The 21,400-nt window shown below is 44.5% G+C and overlaps 1 protein-coding gene across 1 annotated transcript in view; it reads left to right on the top strand.

Annotated features, from left to right (window-relative positions):
• LOC117644044 overlaps window positions 1-21,400 on the top strand; it is a 66,063-nt gene that overhangs the window by 35,058 nt on the left and 9,605 nt on the right. Inside the window, exons 6-9 of the mRNA XM_034383230.1 lie at window positions 3,599-3,823; window positions 3,911-4,203; window positions 4,315-4,422; window positions 8,309-8,647. Coding sequence (XP_034239121.1) covers window positions 3,599-3,823; window positions 3,911-4,203; window positions 4,315-4,422; window positions 8,309-8,647 — 965 coding nt within the window. The remainder of the gene's footprint in view (window positions 1-3,598; window positions 3,824-3,910; window positions 4,204-4,314; window positions 4,423-8,308; window positions 8,648-21,400) is intronic.

Genomic DNA, 21,400 nt, shown 5'->3' with positions numbered 1-21,400 from the left:
CCCGGCGAGGGGGGCGCGATGGCGGTCCCAGCCGATTCCGAGCCAGCCGGCGGCAATAGGCAGAAAAGTTTATCAGAACCTGGCTCAAAATGACACGTTTTTCAACATTGGTACCAATATGCGTTTCGAAGTGCGCTGATCAATTCTGTACCCATGAAAATTGTTCAGTGATTTATTGTAAAAATTTGCCCTAGCAATTTCTCGTTTACACCCAACTTCCTCTTTTTTTGAGCTGATTCCGCCACTATCCGTAAATATCAACTTTCCGAAAATTTCAAAATTTTACACCCGCTCCTAGTCTCTTTTGTTTGACGTGATTGGGGCTGGGGGGAGGGGCAGGCGGGGCCTCGTGCCTGGCCCCGACCCTCGAGCAGGTATATTGCCGCCCCCAAAACAAAAGAGACTAGGAGCGGATGAAAAATTTTTAAAATTTTTGGGAAAGTTGATTTTTTAGGGGATAGTGGCGGAATCAGCTCAAAAAACGGGAAGTTGGGTGTAAACGAGAAATTGCTAGGACAATTTTGACAATAAATCACTGAACAATTTTCATGGGTACAGAATTGATCAGCGCGCTTCGAAACGCATATTGGTACCAATGTTGAAAAACGTGTCATTTTGAGCCAGGTTCTGATGAATTTTTCTGCCTATTGCCGCCGGCTGGCTCGGAATCGGCTGGGACCGCATCGCGCCTCCTCGCCGGAGCCAAAGGTAGCATCCGCATAGCTATCCCAGACGTCGACTGCTACTTTCTCCGTCTGTGCCGTCTGTCACTGCAAGCGCGACAGAGACAATGCTAGAGCAGGTAGCGTGGATGCACCCCGGCAGCCAGGCAGGCGCGAGCCCCAGACGGCCGGGCGCATTACAATGGCAGTCTGGCAGTGCAGTGCAGGGCGGGCGGGGCGGGGGAGGTGCGGAGGGGGCACTTCGGGGGCCGGTCCCTTGATCAGGCCTGTTTCCCTGCCCGCAGGCAGCCTTCGGCGTGCCAGTCGCCGAAAAGTCGCTTTTTTTCGTCTCGGCGTTTCCCAAATTACGGCCACCCCGTTCAAGATTTTGACTTGAAATTTGGAGAGGCGTTTGGCAACGAGTAGGACTACGCGTGTACGCACTCTAGAGTTCTTACGGATAAGTCATCACCGTAAGCTACGGACAAAATTGATTCATTGTAATTACGGATGGGCTTGTCCATATTACGGAGTTTGACATCTGTATTACGGATAAAAAGCATCTTCAGGTTACGAGAATTTCTGTACGGACAAAATTATCCGTAAATACAAACACAACTATTGATCCATAATTACGGCTACTAAACCCATCCGTATTATCAACTCAACTTGTCCGTAATCCTGATCTGAACCTACCAATCCATATTAACATCAACTTAACTTCAATATGAAGACTAATAAGGTGCAATATAGTTTCATTAGTTTTCAAACTAAGAATAGTACTTTTCCTGTATATTGCATCATTCACCTATTGATTATCCAAACTAAAATCTTCTAAGTGCCATTTTGGCCGTAGTCCAACAGTTATTAAATGACACTCTAAGAAACCTAACCTAACATTTTTATTGAAGAAAGAATTGAAATATAAACAAAAGTATTGTTATATTTATAAATGTATGTTGTTGGGAAGCAGAGAATTTACCTGTGATAATAAAAGCACCCCCAACGTCTCCAATCCTCCACAGCAGATAAGTGTGTGTTAACATGACTGACAGCCGTCCAGTTTTCGCAGACACAAGCATCACTTCTCAAAGAATAAGTGAATTAAAAACTTTTATGAACCAGAAACTTGCAAATCATCGTAGTTTCTGATTTTAAACCAAACTAAACGAGGTTAATCTACACAGAAACAAAGGGGTGACTGTGAATGTTGGATTTCTCATACTTTCACGTATGAAAAGTTTAGCGGGACGGTGTTTAGAAAAAATGAAAACACTCCGCTCCGCTGTTTGTGCTGCCGATTTTAGGCACAATTAAGGCCTTCACAATTGGTGTCAGCGATGGTGTCTCATTCCCCAAAATCCATCAAGGATGGCATTGTTTGCAAACACTGAAGAAGTCAGTGCATGTGATTTTTGTTGTCACTCGGTTCTTCCAGCATACGGTATCAGATCAGCAGACAGTATAACCTCACCAGCGCACCAACTTCAAAAGAAAACATTTACAGTATAGCTTGAGTATGGTAGAATGTTTTTGGAACTGCCCACAATAACTGGTTGGTTAGATTGAACAGTTGCTCAGTATGATTATTGAAATGCAGTGATTTCATAATCAACACCAAATTTGGGCGGTAAGTACATCTTTTTCTGCTGTGGCCCTGCTCCACCGTTACCCAAGAGTGTCTATCGTATCAGCAAGTAACTCAATCAGTAGCTCTATTATGTGCCAAATAAAAGTAAAAGTGCTTGCTAGTGCATAAAAAAGATAATTGGCATTAAAAAGTATAATATACTGCTTATCTGTTTCCGCTTAGTATGGCAACGAGTAATTTATGAATTCTGTTTGTATAACGAGTGTCGATGAATGCAATTACTTCGGATTCTGTAAGACTATCCGTAGTTACAAAGCTACATCTGTTACGGACAAAGCCATCCGTATGTTACAAATCAGGCTATCCGTATTACGCTTGCGCAAAAATGTTTGTAAGGTACGGATGAATTTGTTTGTAATACGGATGAAGTAATCCGTAAGAACTCTTGAGTGCGTTGGGAAATTTTCGATATCGTGCCCAGGAGCCGAGATACGGCGGTCTCCGTTTTTCGAGCCGATCACGCCAGTAGGCAAACAGGCAATGTCGGGCCGGATTTGACCGGACCGGGGGCGGGCCTGGTCTATTACTAGTCTCTCTACCAAGTTTGAAATTTTTTGGCCAAGCCGTTTTCGAGAAATCGCGATTTTCATTTCGGTCTGCATTGGCTCCCCGCGCCGAGGCACGGCCGGCGGCCGACCTGGAGACTCCTGTTAACGGCGCCAAGCATGTGCTTTTAAGGGGGCAATACACTGAAAATAGCCAAAAACTGACTAGTGCGATTGCTTCCATACGCGTTGTTGTGCGTTGTTCAAACTTTTCATGTGTCAAGACCTTACAAAAAGAAACATTTTAAGCCCAGAATGGCGTCGATCGGACGTCAGGGAGCGGAGCAGCGCCCAATCAATTTTTCGTCAAAAGTCGAACTGGCGGGCGTCCCTCAGTCCGCAAATAAATGAAGATATCTCAACCCCGTTTGCGCCAAAATGTAGGTAATTGAAGCAGCTATCGCATGAACTAGGATTATGAACATCGAGCAACCGAAAGTACAAATTTCCAAAATTTCATCCAAAAACACTTTTTGAGGATTTTGCAAAAATGATCAAAACAGTTTTTTTTTCGTAAAATTTTGTACTTTTGATTGTTCGATGTTCATAATCCTAGTTCATGCGATAGCCGCTTTAATTACCTACTGGCGGGCGTCCCTCAGTCCGCAAAAATGAAGATATCTCAACCCCGTTTGCGCCAACTCAGTTTTGGGCCATTTTCAGTGTATTGCCCCCTGAAGTGTGTACTTGCCAAGCGTGCGTTTGAGAACTTGGCCTCACACAACTTCCGTGTCCCGCAGAACTGCCCAGGACGGCGGCCCAGCTGACGGCCGACCTGTCCAGCCCTTCTTCCTCGTGCTCTGTGACGGTGCGGCGCGCTGCTGGGGGGCCAGTGGCGTGGATCGGCGGGATGCGGCCCGCGGAGGACGCGGCGGCCAGGCTGCTGCTGTGCCGACTGGCTTGCAGTGGAGGGCTGCGCGCGCCGGAGCAGCAACCTGGGCGGCAGCAAGAAAAGGGCGATATCGGTGAGGTCCCCACTCTGCATGATCCATCCATCCTCTCTCCCATGACTCATTGATAGCCTTGTCGATGCAACGAATTCTTTCCCGCAGCCCTAGTCTGGGAGGATCGCTCCAACCAGGCGGAGGTGGTCGAAGCGAACGCAGCCAAACAGGTGACCATGAGCGTGGGCAGCAGGGTGGCGCGCGGACGGGGCTGGAAGGACGGGGACCAAGACGACGGCACGCCCCCCGGACCCGGCACTGTTATAGCGTTCGGACATATACTGGCGAACGGTGGGCAATGGGGTGATGGAGTAAGCGTGAAATGGGGCCACACCGGCAAAACAAGCTCCTACTTAAAAAAGGAAAGCTCCGTAGTACTCCGTTTGCTGCCGCCCGAGCTGGTGAGTAGCAGTCGAAAGGGTTGCAACGCCAATCTCAGCCTCCCGAGGAACACCCTTAACGGGTATTTCTTCCCTGGGCCGTCTTATTATTGCTTACTTTCCTGTTTTCAGAAACCACACATTGGGTCAGAGGAAGAAGTCCTCGACGTCGCTGCCATCAGTTTCTGCGTCGACATGAAACCCAAGGGAGAACTACTGGCACGCACTAACTTCACAAAGGTACACACTAAATGTTTAGGTAGAATTTTGTACGTGCCACTTGCACGATTTTGTGCATGCGGGGAATTTGCATAATATTATGCGTGAAAATGCATAAATTTATGCAAATTCACGCACAATTTTATGCACGACGGCACACAAGTTTAAAATTGTGCATCACCACGTACAAAATTGTACCCAAACATTTAGTGTGTAAGGTAGCGGCGCTGGTTACTGTGTTCATCGCAGAGTTCTATAACTCACCGCAACACTAGAGATGAGTTTCTTGATGGGTTAGTGAAATACGTGACAAATGACCAGTGAAAAATAGTGGTAAATTTACAAAGAGTCAAAAAAACTACCAAGTACTCTTTCCGAACGTCATAAATATACTTTCAGAAGTAACTTAACGTTTCCTAAACTTGTTAAACATGTTGAAATTTTCAACTTCAAAGAAAAAGAAACGTTAAAGGGCTACATTGAAGACAAGTAACATTCTCGGCCTCGTCGTATTGACATTATTGGCTGAGCGGTTAGACCAGCTCTTATTTTGCGAAAGTGAGAATTCCGCTGGGTTCCCCGACTCAAAATGACCGAAATGGTGAGAAAACTCTTAATTTCAAAGCCCAAGGTCGTCAGACTTACCAAAGCCGTGCCCCAAAACCCTATATAAAGGAAAAAAGCCATTTTTTTTTTCGGACTTTTACCAAACTAAGTTTGACTTTAGGGTAAACAGGTCATAATACGATCTTTGGGCGAAAATTTCGTCCGTTTTGCGATATCTCGACTCCTTTATAACCGCGAGCATAAAAAAGACGCCGCGCGGGCGGTTGGGGAGGCCGCTTGGGCATGAAGGAGTCGAGATATCGCAAAACGGACGAAATTTTCGCCCCAAGGGTCGTATTATGACCTGTTTACCCTAGAGTCAAACTTAGTTTGGTGAAAATCCGAAAAAAAAAAAATTGGCTTTTTGTCTTTATATAGGGTCTTGGGGCACGGCTTTGGTAAGTCTGACGACCTTGGGCTTTCAAATTAAGAGTTTTCTCACCATTTCGGTCATTTTGAGTCAGGGAACCCAGCGGAATTCTCACTTTCGCAAAATAACACACTAAATGTTTGGGTACAATTTTGTACGTGGTGATGCACAATTTTAAACTTGTGTGCCGTCGTGCATAAAATTGTGCGTGAATTTGCATAAATTTATGCATTTTCACGCATAATATTATGCAAATTCCCCGCATGCACAAAATCGTGCAAGTGGCACGTACAAAATTCTACCTAAACATTTAGTGTGAAGAGCTGGTCTACTGAGCGGTAGCTGGGGTTGAAAAGTTTTTCCTGTCTGTGTGTCCGCACTACTCCTCCTAAACGGCTCGGCCGATTCTGCTGACATTTTGCAGGGTCATTAGGCATATCTTTGGCTTACCACACTGAGAATCTAAACGCTATGAGTATAGCGTCAAATGGTACGATGCAAAAGCATTGTATGTGAAGTGCAATGCCTCCACAATCCCATGCATTCATACTGAATGTTTTGGTTGAATTTTGTACGTGCAACCCGCACGATTTTGTGCATGCGTGGAATATGCATAATATCATGCGTGAAAATGCATGAATTTATGCAAATTCACGCACAATTTTATGCACGACGGCACGCAGGTTTAAAATTATGCATCACCCCGAACAAAATTGTACATAAACATTTAGTGTGTTAGCATAGGGCATTTTCGGGACGCATTGCACGTAAGGTGCAATATGGCTATCGCATTGCACGTATCGTGCGATATTTCAGCTGCATTGCACCATACGTGCTATACTCATAGCGTTTGGAATCTCAGCGCACACACCAAAAGTCAGCTTTTTATCTCAATCCATGTGATCATTACAGCAAAAAACACTTTAAAAAAGAAATAATTTTTTACTGACATGTGTCGTCATAACAAGTTTAACATCATTTCTTATGTTTTGGAGGGTGCTGAAAATGAAAATGATATCCACTTCAACATCTGACCTAGGTTCGAGACCAAATGGGACAAAAGTGAGCCAGAATTTTAGGGGAGTCAAACCAAAAATGTCGTGTAGTTTGACCAGCGAACCAACCTCATCGCCCCGCACATGACAGGGGGGTCTGGAGGGCAGAGTCCCCCAGTATAAGTTGGGACTGAATGCGCTGCTATGATGTGCGATCAGGTCTCTTTGTGTGGCGAGAGAGTCTGCCGAAGGCAGGCCTCCGCCGCAGGCCAAGGTAGGTGTAAACGCCAGGCGCGTGCATAGTCGGAACTGGCGCAGCATCGTGAAGCCTGAAACGGCAAGCCACTGTCTGGCGTACACCTACCTTGTATCTGTTGCCAAAAAGATTTTACTGCAAATGTTTACTGATTTCTTATTACGCTGGTAGAACTCAAGCGTACTTTTACGCCTTTCTTCTAGCGTAGTAGAACTACGCTCGGCTTCAAGCATACACTGTGGCAAAAAGCTACGGAATATTCTGTAAACAGCTTGTGGTAATTCTCCGTAGCCCCCTAATCAATATTCTCCGTAGGCTCTTACAGTATTTTCTGTAGGACCGCACAGTATTTTCCGTAGGACCTTACAGTGATCTCCGTAGGACTATACAGTCTTCCATGTCCTACGGACAAGACTGTGCGGACTTACAGAGAATACTGTGCGGCCCTACGGAGAATACTGTAAGAGCCTACGGAGAATATTGATAAGAGGGCTACGGAGAATTCTGGCAAAAAAAATAACAGAATTTTCAGTACCTTTTTGCCACAGTGTAGTTCTCCATTTTGCTCCTCTCCTGCCTATCTAAATGCACGGGAGAATTTCTTCTCTACGCTTGACGCCGAGCGTTAAGTCTTCAACCGTAGTTTTATGCTTGAAGGAAGCATACAACTACGCTCCACACACCAAATGTTATGTACAATTTTATACGAGACATCACAGTTCTTTGTGCACACGAAATTTTCGTACAATTTTCGTACGAAAAACTGCACATTTTTCGCTATTTTTGTACAAAATTGTACAAAAAGTTCGTGTGCACTAAAAACTGTGATGCCTCGTTCAAAATTTGTACAAAAACATTTCGTTTGCAGTTTTACCAGTGTAGCTTCACTGAGATTCCAAACGCTATGAATATAGCGTCAATTGGTGCAATACAAAAGCATTGCACATGAGGTGCAATGCATTCCCACACTGTGGCAAAAAGCTACGGAAAATTCTGTAAACAGCTTGTGGTAATTCTCCGTAACCCCCTTATCAATATTCTCCGTAGGCTCTTACAGTATTTTCCCTAGGACCGCACAGTATTCTCCGTAGGACCTTACAGTGATCTCCGTAGGACTATTCAGTCTTCCAGGTCCTACGGAGAAGACTGTGCGGACTTACAGAGAATACTGTACGGCCCTACGGAGAATACTGTTAGCCTACGGAGAATATTGATAAGAGAGCTACGGAGAATCCTGGCAAAAAAATTAACAAAATTTTCCGTACCCTTTTGCCACAGTGCATTTCCATGCATTAGCATAGGGCCTTTTCGGGATGAATTGCACATTAAGGTGCTATACGGCTGAGGCATTGCACGTATGGTGCGATATCTCAGGTGCATTGCATCATACTCATAGCGTTTGGAATCTCAGTGTTCGTACGATTTTGTTTTAGGGTGTTCAGTCCATCAAACCTAACTAACAGTCATTTGCAGCGTACTCTTTTATTTCTATAGCACCTATTGACATCTTTAAAACGATCAAAAATGTGCTGACTTAAAAAGAAAATACATGGTACGTTTTACGTCTGCTCAAGAAACTTTAAAAGCAGGAGAAAAAAGTCCATGTGGGTCTGAGAGTGTTAGGACCTCTGGTGTCGAAAACCCATCAAATCCACTAAGCGATGATGGTGCCTTGTTCAGGTGCGCACGCTTCTCGGCCTGCACTGCGACGTAGAGCCTGAAGCCTGGAGCCTGACAGTGCTGCAGCAGGCCGCGCCCCGCCTGAAGGCCCTGCAGCTGGTGTCGCCGCAGCAGCAGCACCTGGACGCGGCCCTGGCGATGCCGCTGCTCGAGGGCCTCTGCGTGTGCAACGTGACGGGGCCGCAGCTGCAGCAGGTGGTCCGGATGGCGTCGCTGCGCCGCCTGGAGCTGCACTGCCCGCCGGACGCCCCGCTGCCGGTGCTGGCGTTCCCGGGGACTGCCGCGGGGCTGCGGTGGCTGCGCTGCGGCGTGCACCCGCTGGTCACGGCGCTGGCCCTGGTGCGCGCGCACGCCGACACCCTGGAGGAGCTGCAGCTGGTGGCGGCCTCCACGGAGCCCTACGGCTGCCCCGACCTCGCCAGGGAACTGCAGCGCTGCGGCCTCAAGAAGCTCAAGAAGATGGTGCTGCTGCGTCGAGATGCTTACGATTCATTATGTCGCCATGATGAGAAATCTTGCAAGAAGCAAATGACACAAATTACGTACTTTTTCTACGAGAGTGACTTGTGTGTGGATGTGCTGTGCAGTGTGTGCAACGAGGGTTGCGAGAAATGTCATGCTGTGTGATTGCTGACTCTCTTTTTAACGTCTGAGTTACGTTTAATGCTATTCCAATATTACATTGATAATGATCTTTGAGAGGGGTCTATTCTAAAGGGTTTTGGGTTTTGCATCCATTATTTAAATAGTTTAATTTAAATTCTGAATGAAAAGCCTGTTCTACGACACATGTGACCTGTGGGTTTCGTTTTATTTGTTCATTTTCTGTCCGATGTTTTTTTGGCTTCAAATTAAATATTTGAACAGTGGCCACGCTCAATAACAATTTACAAAAAAAACTGATTTTTTTGCAGACCATTGTTAATACACCTTTCGTGCTGTGTAAAAAACAGAAGTGTGGTACACGTGGGTCTTTTTTGGTCCCATTTGCAATTTTAAGCACACGCTGGATGATGATTAAATTTTGTGTCCACCAGGTGGGACACATTGTCTAATGAAATGCAGTTAGCAGTCTGCTTTGGACGTGTGATATTATGTGTCAAAGCTATGACTTTTTGAAGGCATAATTATGCATGCACAGATAGTCGTAAGGTGCACCTTACGTGCGTAAAACATTATACATCACTGTGTACATTTCAGGCCAACTTTCCTGCAGGGCGTGCTAACGGGAAAAGGTTCTCGTGTCCCCATTGAATACGTCCCTGCGACAATTCGTCCCCACTCATTTCGTCCCCAGGCATAAATTCCTCTTGTATAAATAGGGCGTCGGTCCTATGACCCAACTTATGTCCCCATTCTTACCTCTGCTACGTCCTGACTACAGTTCAAAGTTTTCAAGATTGGAAGGCACCTGATTCCTCCATCTATTGTACCAATAACAGGAAAAGTAGCGATAACCATCGGCAACTTTGGCCCGTCCCGTATATTAGGAGATGTGCGAATTTTGCCTATGTTTAACCCCAAGGGGATTTGACCCTGAGTCTGGGGTCAAAATAGATGTTATTTTCGTCATCAGCACCCTCAAAACTAGAAATTATGCAAAAACTCGAATAAAAAGAATATTCAAAATATACCCCACTGGGATTTGAACCCGGGTCCAAACTTCTCCGATTCGCTTCAAACTGGCACCTTTAGGGGTAGGTTGGGTAAGAAAAGTACACTCGAGGCTCGGGTAAGAAAAGTACACCCGTTATATCTCCGAACTGAAACTACACTGAACCATCACGTTAGTGGTTTTAGAAAGATTGGTCATCCCGCTGACAAAAAAAAAATTTAGCCCAGTCTACATATAATATTTAGAATCAACTGCACGTTTAAAAAAAACATTAGAAATAACTATAAAAATTTTTTTTAAATGTTTGTACTTTGAAGTACAGCTTCCTGCAGAATCACCGACAGTCCAATGTAAGGTACCACCTTATAGTTTAGTCCATCAGCTTTGAAAAACAGTGCCGTTCGATGCTCTTAGGCTTCAACACAATTTTTATAAGTGTAAAAATGAAATGGGAAGAAAAGTACAGTCGCGGGGGAAGAAAGTACAGGCTTTGGGAAGAAAAGAACCCCTCTAAGAAACTAAAGGGGGATAAAAATTTGAATTGATCAGGGAAAATAGATTTGATTAGGCGAGACAAGCAAAAAATGTCAACACATGTTTAGAATTAGACTAGAAATGAACAAGTTTTTGGGGCATTTACGTAAAAAGGGGAAGAAAAGTACAAAAATGCTGTCCCACTTACCTCTGGAAAAGGCTTTTTTGGACCTTCTATCATGAGTCCATGTAGAATCAGAACCAATTGACCGATTTTGACGAAACTTGAACTAATGGCAAGTGAAAGCTCTCCACTTTATGGGTAAACCCGTATTGAGCCAAGATTGGCGGTCTCCTGGTTCGAAATCGCAATTCTTTTTGTTGTACTTTTTTTTCCCGTGGTGTACTTTTCTTACCCCTTTTTGAGGAGTTCCGAAATCACATACGTTTTGGCATGTTGTACGTAATGGTTTGGGAAATATAATCAAAGAACAGTGATCCATTTCATTAGGAAGGCATTGGATTACAAGTTCACGAGAGCGAATAGTTAATCCTCATTTGAAACTTCTGTACAGTGAAAAGTACGCGTTTTGTACTTTTCTTCCCCACCTACCCCTAGTTTTGTCTTGTCGCCCTGATTCCAAAATCCCCCTACATGCCCTGCTAGCTGTAAGGAGGGTGGGGTACAATGGACACGGGGCACAATGGGACACTGTCAAATTAGCCACCTTGGGGTGTTCGTAGGATCTGCGGGTTACGCTCGATATGGGCCCAGCATTGCCGGTTATTTCCAAAAAGCGGGAATTTATTCGACTGAGCGTTCTTTCGGCAGGTCGAAGCGAAGTGCAAATGTAAGAAAAACGAGGTAAAACTAGCAAGACCGGAGAATTTTGTTTTTCCTCTAGCTTTTAAAGTATTTGTCGCACGTTCGTAGCGTTTCACCAGTGTGTTCGTTGGTCTTTTGAGGTTCAGTGAGCTTGTCTGGGAGCTCTGGTTTTTGGGGGTTAAAGAGCTAGAGCGTGTCCAGTCCAGCGTGTCGTTCGGGGCACAATGGGACACCCTCGTTTGGGGCACAAGGGGACGTTTAATAAAAGGGGCTTTCAAGTTTTAGTTGTAGTTTATGTCTAAATGAAGCCAAACCATACGTTATTATGTTATTCACAAGAAATTTGGCATCAAACATTTCATTTGCGCTTTTACTGTATTTAAAATTGCATTTTCTTTTATTTGTTACACATCTACTCCGGAAATTTTTTTTTAAAGGGAACCAGGAACGTAAGTTCTTTTTCAAAATAGTTTGTGACAAAATAGATCAAAAACCCATTGCCCACATTTTTGAATGCTCCTTCGCTTTATTTTTAGCTCATAAAAGGGTGTGTCCCAATGTGCCCCAAGGCTTTCCCTTGTGCCCCAGCCCCGGGGGACAATGGGACAGTGACACTTTTCGGCAAATGTCTCCACAGACCAAAAATGCCCTAAAATCAAATTTTTTGGTCAAATAAAAGTTATAGACAATAAACAAAGAACATTTGAGCTATCGGGCGGCATTTTAGCTCCAACGGTCTCGGATCTAGGCCAAAAACAAAAAAAGCGTCCCATTGTACCCCACCTTCCCTTATCCGTTGCCGAAATCCTCCTCGACCCTATGTAGACCATGATGCACCTGCAGCAGCGCCCCCGGGGCTAGGATCGGATTTGCTGCCACCGGGCGGTTCTTAGGATCACCCAGGGAGGCTGCATACCAAATTTGGTCAAGATCGGACCACGGGAAGTCCTCGGACGGACGGACGAACGGACGGACGGACGCACAGCAGGGATCATACTATATGCCCGTCCCTCCGTCATTTTTTTTACAAAAAATACACGGGACGGGCCAAAAACGGGCGATTGGTAACGCGAGGTAACTCGCTTTTTTCTCCAATTAAGGGGAGCGTAAAGTGAAATTTCGAAATTTTTCATGTTTTTTCAGCCGTTTTTTTCTTACATATTGGTCTCCCTGACATGAAAATGGACATCACCATTGGATTCTCCATGCCTTTTTACCATTTTACCATCTTTGGTTGCGCGTCTGGTGGCACTTTTTGAACTATCGCAAACATTTTAGTTTTGGTCCTATGTTTTTAATCCTTGCGCGCAGTATTTCAAATCCAAATGCTGTCCCAAAAAATATGACGAAGTTGCAACATCTTTTTATGGTCAAAATGAAGAAGACAAGGGAGCCGGATTTCAAAAACATGTTTTCTTTCGGTCTTAATCTTGAAAACTAGAATCATGACTGTTTTTATGCCGCTTTTGGACATTCATTGACCTGTAACTAAAGATTGAGACACATTTTTGACAAAAACACTGTAAAAAATCATCGTGAATTTACGAAAGGTTTTGATACCAATTCATTGTGAAGTAACAATAACATTTCGTCATTTTATGAAATTTATTTGTAGAGGCCGTTTTATGAATTATTCATCACAGAAATCTTCTTAATTTTATGAAATTTGTTTGTGAACACCGCCTTATGAAATGGTACGAACGAAATTCATCTCAAAGGTGACTACCACGTGGCGTTGGGGCCTCCGGTCAACGTGGTGACTCACAGGGTTGTTAACGTTACTTTTCAGCATTTTTGCACAATTTAATTTGAACAATTTGCCAAAAAGATTTTTTATTGTATTATTTTGATGTCTCTGTTGCAATAGACTCTCAGGAGTTCAAATATTCTAGAAAATTTTTTGGTTCGTTAAATTGTGATAGGGTTGGCCCTAGGAGGACGAGAACCCAAAAGTAACGAGTAACGCGTTACTTTTGGGTTCTCGTCCTTCTAGGGCCAACACTATCAGAAATTTCAGCGAACCAAAAATTTTTCTGGCATATTTGAATCTTTCTGAGTCTTTTCCTTCAAAAACATTCAAATAATAAAAGAAATGTGTGCAATTTCATTGAAAAGTAACGTTAACCCTGTTTACTGAGCGACCACGATGACCGGAGGCCTCAACGCCACGTGGCAGTCATCGTGGTGGCCCTGGAAGAACGTCATCGGGGGCCTCCCGGTGTCGCCGACGACGTTACCCAAATTTAGAACGACGATTTTGTGACTGCCCAACGCTGGCTCGTTACCTGAATTTGAGCGACGATGCGTGCGTCACCCAATGAAAGGGCGATGGTGGTGACACTTTCATTCTCAGTGACGTGCTAGCACCACTAATGGCCGAAATCCTCCTCCGGCTCGTGTAAACCTTACCTTTTTCTGCAGTTTTGTAGTGTGCTTTTACTTCCTGTACACAACGCAGGAACCGTGGCTTGTCGTAACAGGCTTCGCGCTGCTGCCAATCCACGCCTGGCGTTTACATCTACTTGGTCTGAGGCGCTTCCTGCTTGCTTCGGCAAGCCGTCACTGAAATTTATGTTGGAGCAATAAGTAGATCACTCCGCGACAAAAGGTTTCAAAACCAAACCGCAATTTGACTTTCCAGTCGAGCCCCTTCATCCAAGGTACAAATCTGGCCAACTGCCTAAGTCAGAAACCAGGACACCCCCTCCTTTCCGACCCATCGTTGAAAAGGTCGTAGTCAGACCTATCGAAATCTGGACTAAAAATTTTGGGTCGGTCGGCCCCTTTTTTCTGAGATTCTGATCTGTCCAACTCGTGGAAGCAGCCGTCATTGTCGGGGCCAGGTCCACTAAATCGGTCTGGTCGCCCGATTAAAAAAATACCCCTGCATGGCGTGCTAGCACCACTTCTGGCTGGAATCCTCCTCCCGCTCATGTGAACTTCCCCTTTTTCTGCCGGCCTTTAGTCTTTTATGTTGGTCATGACCATAGATTAAGATAGATAGCTGAATTTTGATGTGTGGTGAGCCAAGGACATACTTTTTGACCTTTCAAAATCTCAGCCGGATTGGCCGAGCCGTTTAGGAGGAGAAGTGTACACACACAATCTCTCTCTCTCTCCCTCTCTCTCTCTCTCTCTCTCTCTCTCTCTCTCTCTCTCTCTCTCTCTCTCTCTCTCACACACACACAGATATTCAAAACTTTTCAACCGCTCTGGAGTAAAGGGCTTCGCTATCGCTCCGCCAATGAAGGAATTGAAATTTCTAAGCTGAATATTGGTGTGTGGCGAACGATGGCGAACCAAAAACATAACTAACGAGCCTGCAAAATCTCAGCCAGATCGACTGAACCGTTTAGGAGGAGGAGTGCTCACACATACACGGAATAACCTTTTTAACCCCACTGAAGTAATAGGCTTTGCTATCGCTCAGACAATTATATTTGCAGCAATCTCAAAAATTATTGTAATACTGTCATCTGTCAACATCCTGGTCGGTGGGTGGGGCTTTCAAAGTCACCCCTAACACCATTGCAGAATACTTGTCAGCACTTTTATTTGGGGCTGATTTTTTGACAGACCAAATATTTTGTAGTGCACTCTTCTGAAAAAGTTAAATTCTCAGTTGAAAATTGATGTAATTGCTATAATGAAATGATCTTTGATGTAAACGTACTCTGCAGAAGGGAGCAGGTCTTCAATATCCTCAAAAACGGCAGGAGTTGATAAGCTGGTGGGAACAAACCAGTCGTTCGAGAAAGGTTGCCTGCACTGTACTTTCAGGACAATGGAACAAAGCGCTACATTTGAACGGAGGTTTATTGCACGTATCTCAAATTACAGCCATCAACACTTACTAATATATCATTGGTACAAAGTGTAGCTTAAAGAAATAAAATATTACTTAAAATATTGAACAGTCACACAGTTTGTAGACTAGAACCGTGAAAAAACTCGCTAGATATGGCCAGTTCGCTAATCGCGTCATTTAAAATACTGTAAGTGGAGATACACTTAATCATATAAAAACAAAATAATTAACGACATTATGAAGTATCATGAGACTTCATTTGCTAATGTCGTTAATTAAGGGGGCTCATACATGTTAAAAGCACTTTTTTTAAAAAAAATTTTGACGTAGACGGATTAAGATTTTACAATTTCTGTGTTAAAATCCTTTTAGATAATTGAGTAAGCTTCATTTTGGTTTAAAGGGGAAAGTGACTTTGGACATTTTTTGGAGATTTAGTCGAAACTTTAAAAAATTTTTGCTTCTCGAAAATTTTGTTCGCATACTTGCTCAGATCTGGGGGGAAAAAATCAGGGAGACTCATCCCCAGTAGTGTCTAGAATTGACTAGAATGGGCTTTATACTGCAATAGTTTTCATAAAAAAAAATAAAAACAATTTTTTGTTGAAAATTTGTTTAAAAATTGTTTAAAAAATTGTTTTTTTTTTTTTCTTAAAAACTTTTGCAGATATAAAGCCCATTCTAGTCAATTCTATGACACTACTGGGGATGAGTCCCCTGATTTTTTCCCCACAGATCTGAGCAAGTATGCGAACAAAATCTTACGAGAAGCAAAATTTTAAACGTTTCGACTAAATCTCCAAAAAATGTCCAAAGTCATTTTCCCTTAAGCCAAAATAAAGCTTACTCAATTATCTAAAAGGATTTTAACACAGAAATTGTAAAATCTTAATCCGTCTACATCAAATTTTTTTTTTTTTAAAGTGCTTTTAACATGTATGAGCCCCCTTAAGTTTTCAGTCGTACATAGAAGCATTGTGCTTCTCCAAGTGCTTGTTAGTAATTTCCAAAGACACAGCATCATAATTCTTGGTGCGAAACGCTACCCGAGTAGCGCAAATAGCGTTCAAAGGGCTTGTTACAATCCTGTTTTTCTTCTTGGTTTTTGTATCAGTGACAATGGTGAAAGTGCGTTCACAGTCGGCGTTAGCATGAGGGTGATAAAAACCAAACGAGCTAGCTCGGCAACTGGGGGCACTGCGGTTGTTTTGGGAAATCCCTTGCATTGTAAATTTCAGCCCAGAACTCTTCTGGATTCATTTTCAGCAGCGCCTGTTTCTGCTCCTCGTCAAAAAGACCTGGGACTGTTCTCCATTCAAAGGCCACAGTTGTTGCATCAATTCCTAGTTTCTCCTGTAACAAAATGATGAGAAATGAAATTATGCTGCTGACAATGTCGCTACCCCCGCGCAGCGGAGGTTCTCCGGGGGCCCTGCGCGTGGGGTCCGATGTGGGGTGCATTCTTTCACGCAGAAAAATTGCCTTGAAGGTGTTTGGGAAAAGGGTGCTCAAATCGCGCAAATGAGGAAGACTCCGTGCTTTCTCATCCAGAGCAACCTAGGGGTCGATAAATTCCATTTCCTGGATAACGGGTTTTCCAATTGGAAAAATCGTCTGGGTCTGTTTTGCTGCCGTGAGATAAAAATCCAGACAACGAAGCCAAAACAATTTATATCTTGCTTTCCCTCTGAACCAACTGTTCTCTGGTGAACTTTTCTCAGGGTCATTGGGGGGAGGAATCACCTTCAATGCTTCTTCACAATCTGGCCCCAAGTACACCTCATCCAAAGCATTCTGAATACAATAAACATGTTTTTTAAAATACAATTTTTAAAAAAATTATCCAATTTAATATATTGACACTTACCTGCAGGTAAGTCAAGTTCAAAGAAATGTGTGCAACAAACAACGACTGTAAAAAGTTAACGTAAAACGAACGTACAGGCCTGAACGTGAGTTGCTCGGTATTCCACTCCAACCGTAATCCTCACATTGTCCATGTACTTATGGCTGTGGTCGTGTGCAACCCGCCAAGGTCAGTGAATGCGGCGTGGATTCCTATTCAGCCATTCTCAATTGTGCCGTGCCCGGGTAACACCGCGGTCGCCCACAGTGTATGCAGAGGCCTATTTATTTGGATTCCTGATAAAAGTACTAAGTGACAGGTAGCTGTAAAGAAAATTGACAACCATGATATTCCAAAGTGCAAATTGTAGTCCGAAACTGCTCGTTTGAGTAGGATCCGAACAGATTCTGGCGGTTTCTGAGTCATTTCTTTTTTTAAGAGTCCCTTTAGAGGCCCTGACATCTGCTAAGTAAAATACAAGTGGGAAACCTGTGGTTTTACTTGCTGATTCATTAATTGTGTCATACGTCTAATGGCTATCAAGCTCCCTGTGCGGTATCACCAGAAGTCGCAAAATGACGCGTCCTAATAAAATAATCGTTCTGTCAGAGTAGATCCAAGACAATCCTATAACTGGTAGTGCAGATTTACAGCTATCCTAAATGCAGGGGTTCCTGAACTATCTTTACTGCAAATCAGTGAATCTCGATGTCTGTGCACAATGTCCACGTCTTTATATAGGGATGAAACTTCTCAACAAGCCCTTCGGTGAGTAATTTTGTTAAGTATGTTGGCGTCACGGACTTCTAGAAAAGACCGCTTTTTCAGGATAGTTCTAAAGTAAGAATGGCAGGACGGCCTTGGATCTGCTCTGAGATGTAGGATAATTCTATTGGGACGCGTCGAAATCTGCTATGCAGGAGTACGAGTATTATCGGGAACAGAATCGTTTTTAACACGTCCGCTGCGATACGAGAACATGCAACCTCGTATCGGGCGGTCCAAAACTGCGGTACGATAACATGCCGCCTCGTATTTTGCCAAAATTTTTTCTCTGGCCAGAACGAGGAAACGGGCATAGGTGGGGAAATGAGACCGACAAAATTTTGACCTACAAGGTCTCATGAAAATTTCGGCTGTTGTTTCCACGTCCTACGACCATTTTCGAACGAGAACAGTGTTCTCGCATCGCAGGATGCGCTTTGGCATAATTATTTCTCCGGCGTATCCCAATATTGCCTGCAAGGGGAAATCAGTGTGAATTGCGGTGTACAAATCCAATAAATTTCAGTCGAATTCAGATAAATTTCAGTCCAATTTCGATGAATTTTCGCGAATTTTAAACGTTTGATAAATTTTCGGGGTACAAATTTGGCTGGAGTTTTTTCCCCTTTTGGGTTTGCCTGTAGTTCTTCGGTGCGGGGCCCGGGAAAAATTAATTTTTGCCATGGCGCTTCCTGCGATACGAGAAAAACCGTTCTCGTAATCCCCTTTATCAAAGCGCGGTACGAGAACACGCGTGAGACCTGGCAGGTAAAAAACAATTTGGTCGCTCTTTCCTACCTGTTACTGTTTCCCCGTTTTGACCAGAACAAAAAATTTGATCATACGACCACGCGCGTTCTCGTATCGCAGTCTGGGCGCCGCGCACTGGTGGGCGGGCCCAATACTGCGATACGAGAAACCCCGTGGTCGTATTTTTTGGGGGTTTCCCGACGAAGGAAGACCCAATTGTTTCTGACGGCTCAGATTTCTTCTTTTTTTCGGTATCATCTGATTGGAAAATGGTTCCGCCAAATTACTCCTTATCATAACCAAATTATAAAGGCGAAAAATTCAAAAATTTATCGTGAGAATTTAACGTAAACGACTAAAACATAAATTTGCAACAATCGAAAACGAGACCCGTCGATGCTATCAAAAAATAGTTAAAATAAAAAAATGTGCCACTCCTAAAAAACTAAACGTCCTGCCTCATCAAAGTGACAAGAAATCGTCTGTGTTGTGAGTAAATGGTTAAAACATGAAAAAAAGTCTCCATGGCAACGACACGGTGCCATCGGGGATGTGCTTTCAAAAGTCAAATTTTAGTCTCTGTCGAAGAAAGATTTTATATTCCGAACAAATTATGACAGTGGGATCCATTTGGAAAATGGCAAGTTTTTCACCAGAACCTCCCACACTCTTAAAATCCTACGAAGCATTTGCTTCATAACTACGAAGAAAATGAAGACATTGTAGAATTGCTTCGCATTTTGAAGAAATGTTTGTATTACAAAGGATTTTTCTTCATAATGCGAAGCATTTCTTCGTAGGATTTACAATGCCTTCATTTTCTTCGCATTACGAAGCGATTCTTCGTAGAGTTTTTACTATGCATTAAGGCCGTAATGTGCCGGACAATTACGGCCTAAAGGCCGTGGTCAGGCCAAAAAGTCTCGCCATTTGGTGGTAAGACTTTTTAGTCTGACCAAATTTTGGCGAGACTTTCAGGTCTGACTAAAACTTGGCGAGACTTTTATGTCTCGCCCTATTTTGGCGCGAAGTCTTTCCATCCAAATTTTCACTGAACAGTTTTTTGCGCAGTGTCCCAAAGTGATAAAAACAATTTTCCCGATCATTTTAAATGGTGGGTTTAATTTAGTGAGTTCGACTTGGTTGGGAAGACCCGGGGATCCAGCAAGCGCGGTTTAAGGAGCTCCCGACAGGGATGGCTTGTGTATTAGTCCACCTACATGGGCGTGATGCTGGTGGCCCACAATCAGGCGTTAAGGTGCTAGATCGCGTAAATTTTGGGTCACCGATTTCGTTCAAAATTTGTACATGCATTAAGGACGACAATACAAGCACCATTCAAAGGATTTTCTTTTCAAAAAATTTTGAACCGAAATATTGAACGTTGTAAGTGTGAAAACAGCGCTCGGGGAAAAAAAAACGCCTACGGCTCAACTATGCGTCTGATCGGGAAACCCCAATGCATATTCGTTGGGGGAAAGGTGTCCGGAGGGCAATTGATCAGGCCGGGAGCCGCGCGATCAATATTTGTACGTTTGGTGGGGTTCAAAACCGACTACTTTCGCTCTTTTCTTTGACGCCCCCAATGAACATTATTGTCGGATTACTTTCAGACTGATCAATTGCCCTCCGGACACCCTTCCCCTACACGGATCCGTTTTCGGATTCGCTGTACCTATCATAGTTTTTGCGTAGGCGTTCTTGCCGTTTCACTCAGTTTTCCGTCCTTTTCACACGTTTTGAATTTGGCGGTCGAATCCTGAGGCATCGGAGGGTGGCGCGGCGGAAAGAATCGGAAACACGACTAACTAAAAGGAGACTGCCAACGATCATTAAGATCTGTAAGTGGGTCACGTCGCAGGTAGTCGCTGTTCGGCTCCAAGCTCGACGGGAATCCTTCGGGGACCGACCCGGAACCATGTGCGGTGGTGCGGTGGTGCGGGTGCCGGGAGGCGACAGAGGTGGGGGAGTAGTGGTGGTGGTGCGTAGCGAGGCAGCCGTCCTCGAGACGGTCCCCGGGCACGGAGACCCGAAGTGATGCTTCGGGAGCCTTCGGGTGCTCGACAGTGCTCGACGAACTTTTATGAGGGGCAATTTAGCTTGTACGCGCTGGCCTGTGCATCGGGATAGCACGTTGGCAGTCTCCTTATGATTAGTCGTGTATCGGAACTGCGTGCAGGACGGCCGAGTCGGTGCGACACGTTTATGATGGACACCTCGCTGCATTCCATCTATTGTCTCCGCTCCGTCTGCCCCCCCCCCCCCCCCGCTGGAGACGCAGCCGAGGACCGGCAGCGCGCTCGGCCACTGGGGCAGCCCCCGAAGGGCCAACAACAGGATTTGGCCGCGGACACTACCCGTTCTTTTTCACTATGGGGTAGATTTATATACCCCTGGCACCGCGATGAGACGAGGAAAACGACTGAAACAAGTTTGATTTGATAAATTTGAAATCTCAGAAGTTCACCCGTTGCTGTGCTCATGCTGAGTGACACCTGTCAAGCTGTCTTTGTGCACTTTGACGAGGGTGCCGGTGCTCGCCTCGCCCGCACCGGCAACTACACTGCCAAATCAGGCGGCATTGACTCGAAGATGATGCACAGTGAGGATAGGACTCTCCACCCCCAACAAGGACCTTTTAATTTTTTGGAAGTACTCGACTGTGGTGCCATCTCTCGGGAAAGTGCTACACTGCCTGAACTGCCTGAACGAAAATGGCAAGGAGTATTCGCATGAGAGGACTCCGGTCAATACAACGGTCTAAGTTCCTTTAGCCGTTGCTTGGACCCCGGTCCGCTATCTCGCACCTTAAAGGGGAAACTTACAGGGGGGGGGGGGGGATCGCACGAATGGGCGCTATATTCATAGCGTTTGGATTCTCTGTGACCTTCCAACGTGTAGTGACACACGGGTTCTGTCAACAGTCTCTAGAGCGATTCTCACGTTTCGGGGTAGTTTTGGCGTCTCTGATTTGCCGAAAGTGAGAAATATCAAGTAAGTTTTTTTGA

Source organism: Thrips palmi, unplaced genomic scaffold (assembly GCF_012932325.1).
Source record: "Thrips palmi isolate BJ-2018 unplaced genomic scaffold, TpBJ-2018v1 HiC_scaffold_17, whole genome shotgun sequence".
Taxonomy (NCBI): Eukaryota; Metazoa; Arthropoda; class Insecta; order Thysanoptera; family Thripidae; genus Thrips; species Thrips palmi.
Note: the sequence above shows the minus strand (reverse complement) of the source record. Positions and strands in the feature narration are given on the sequence as shown.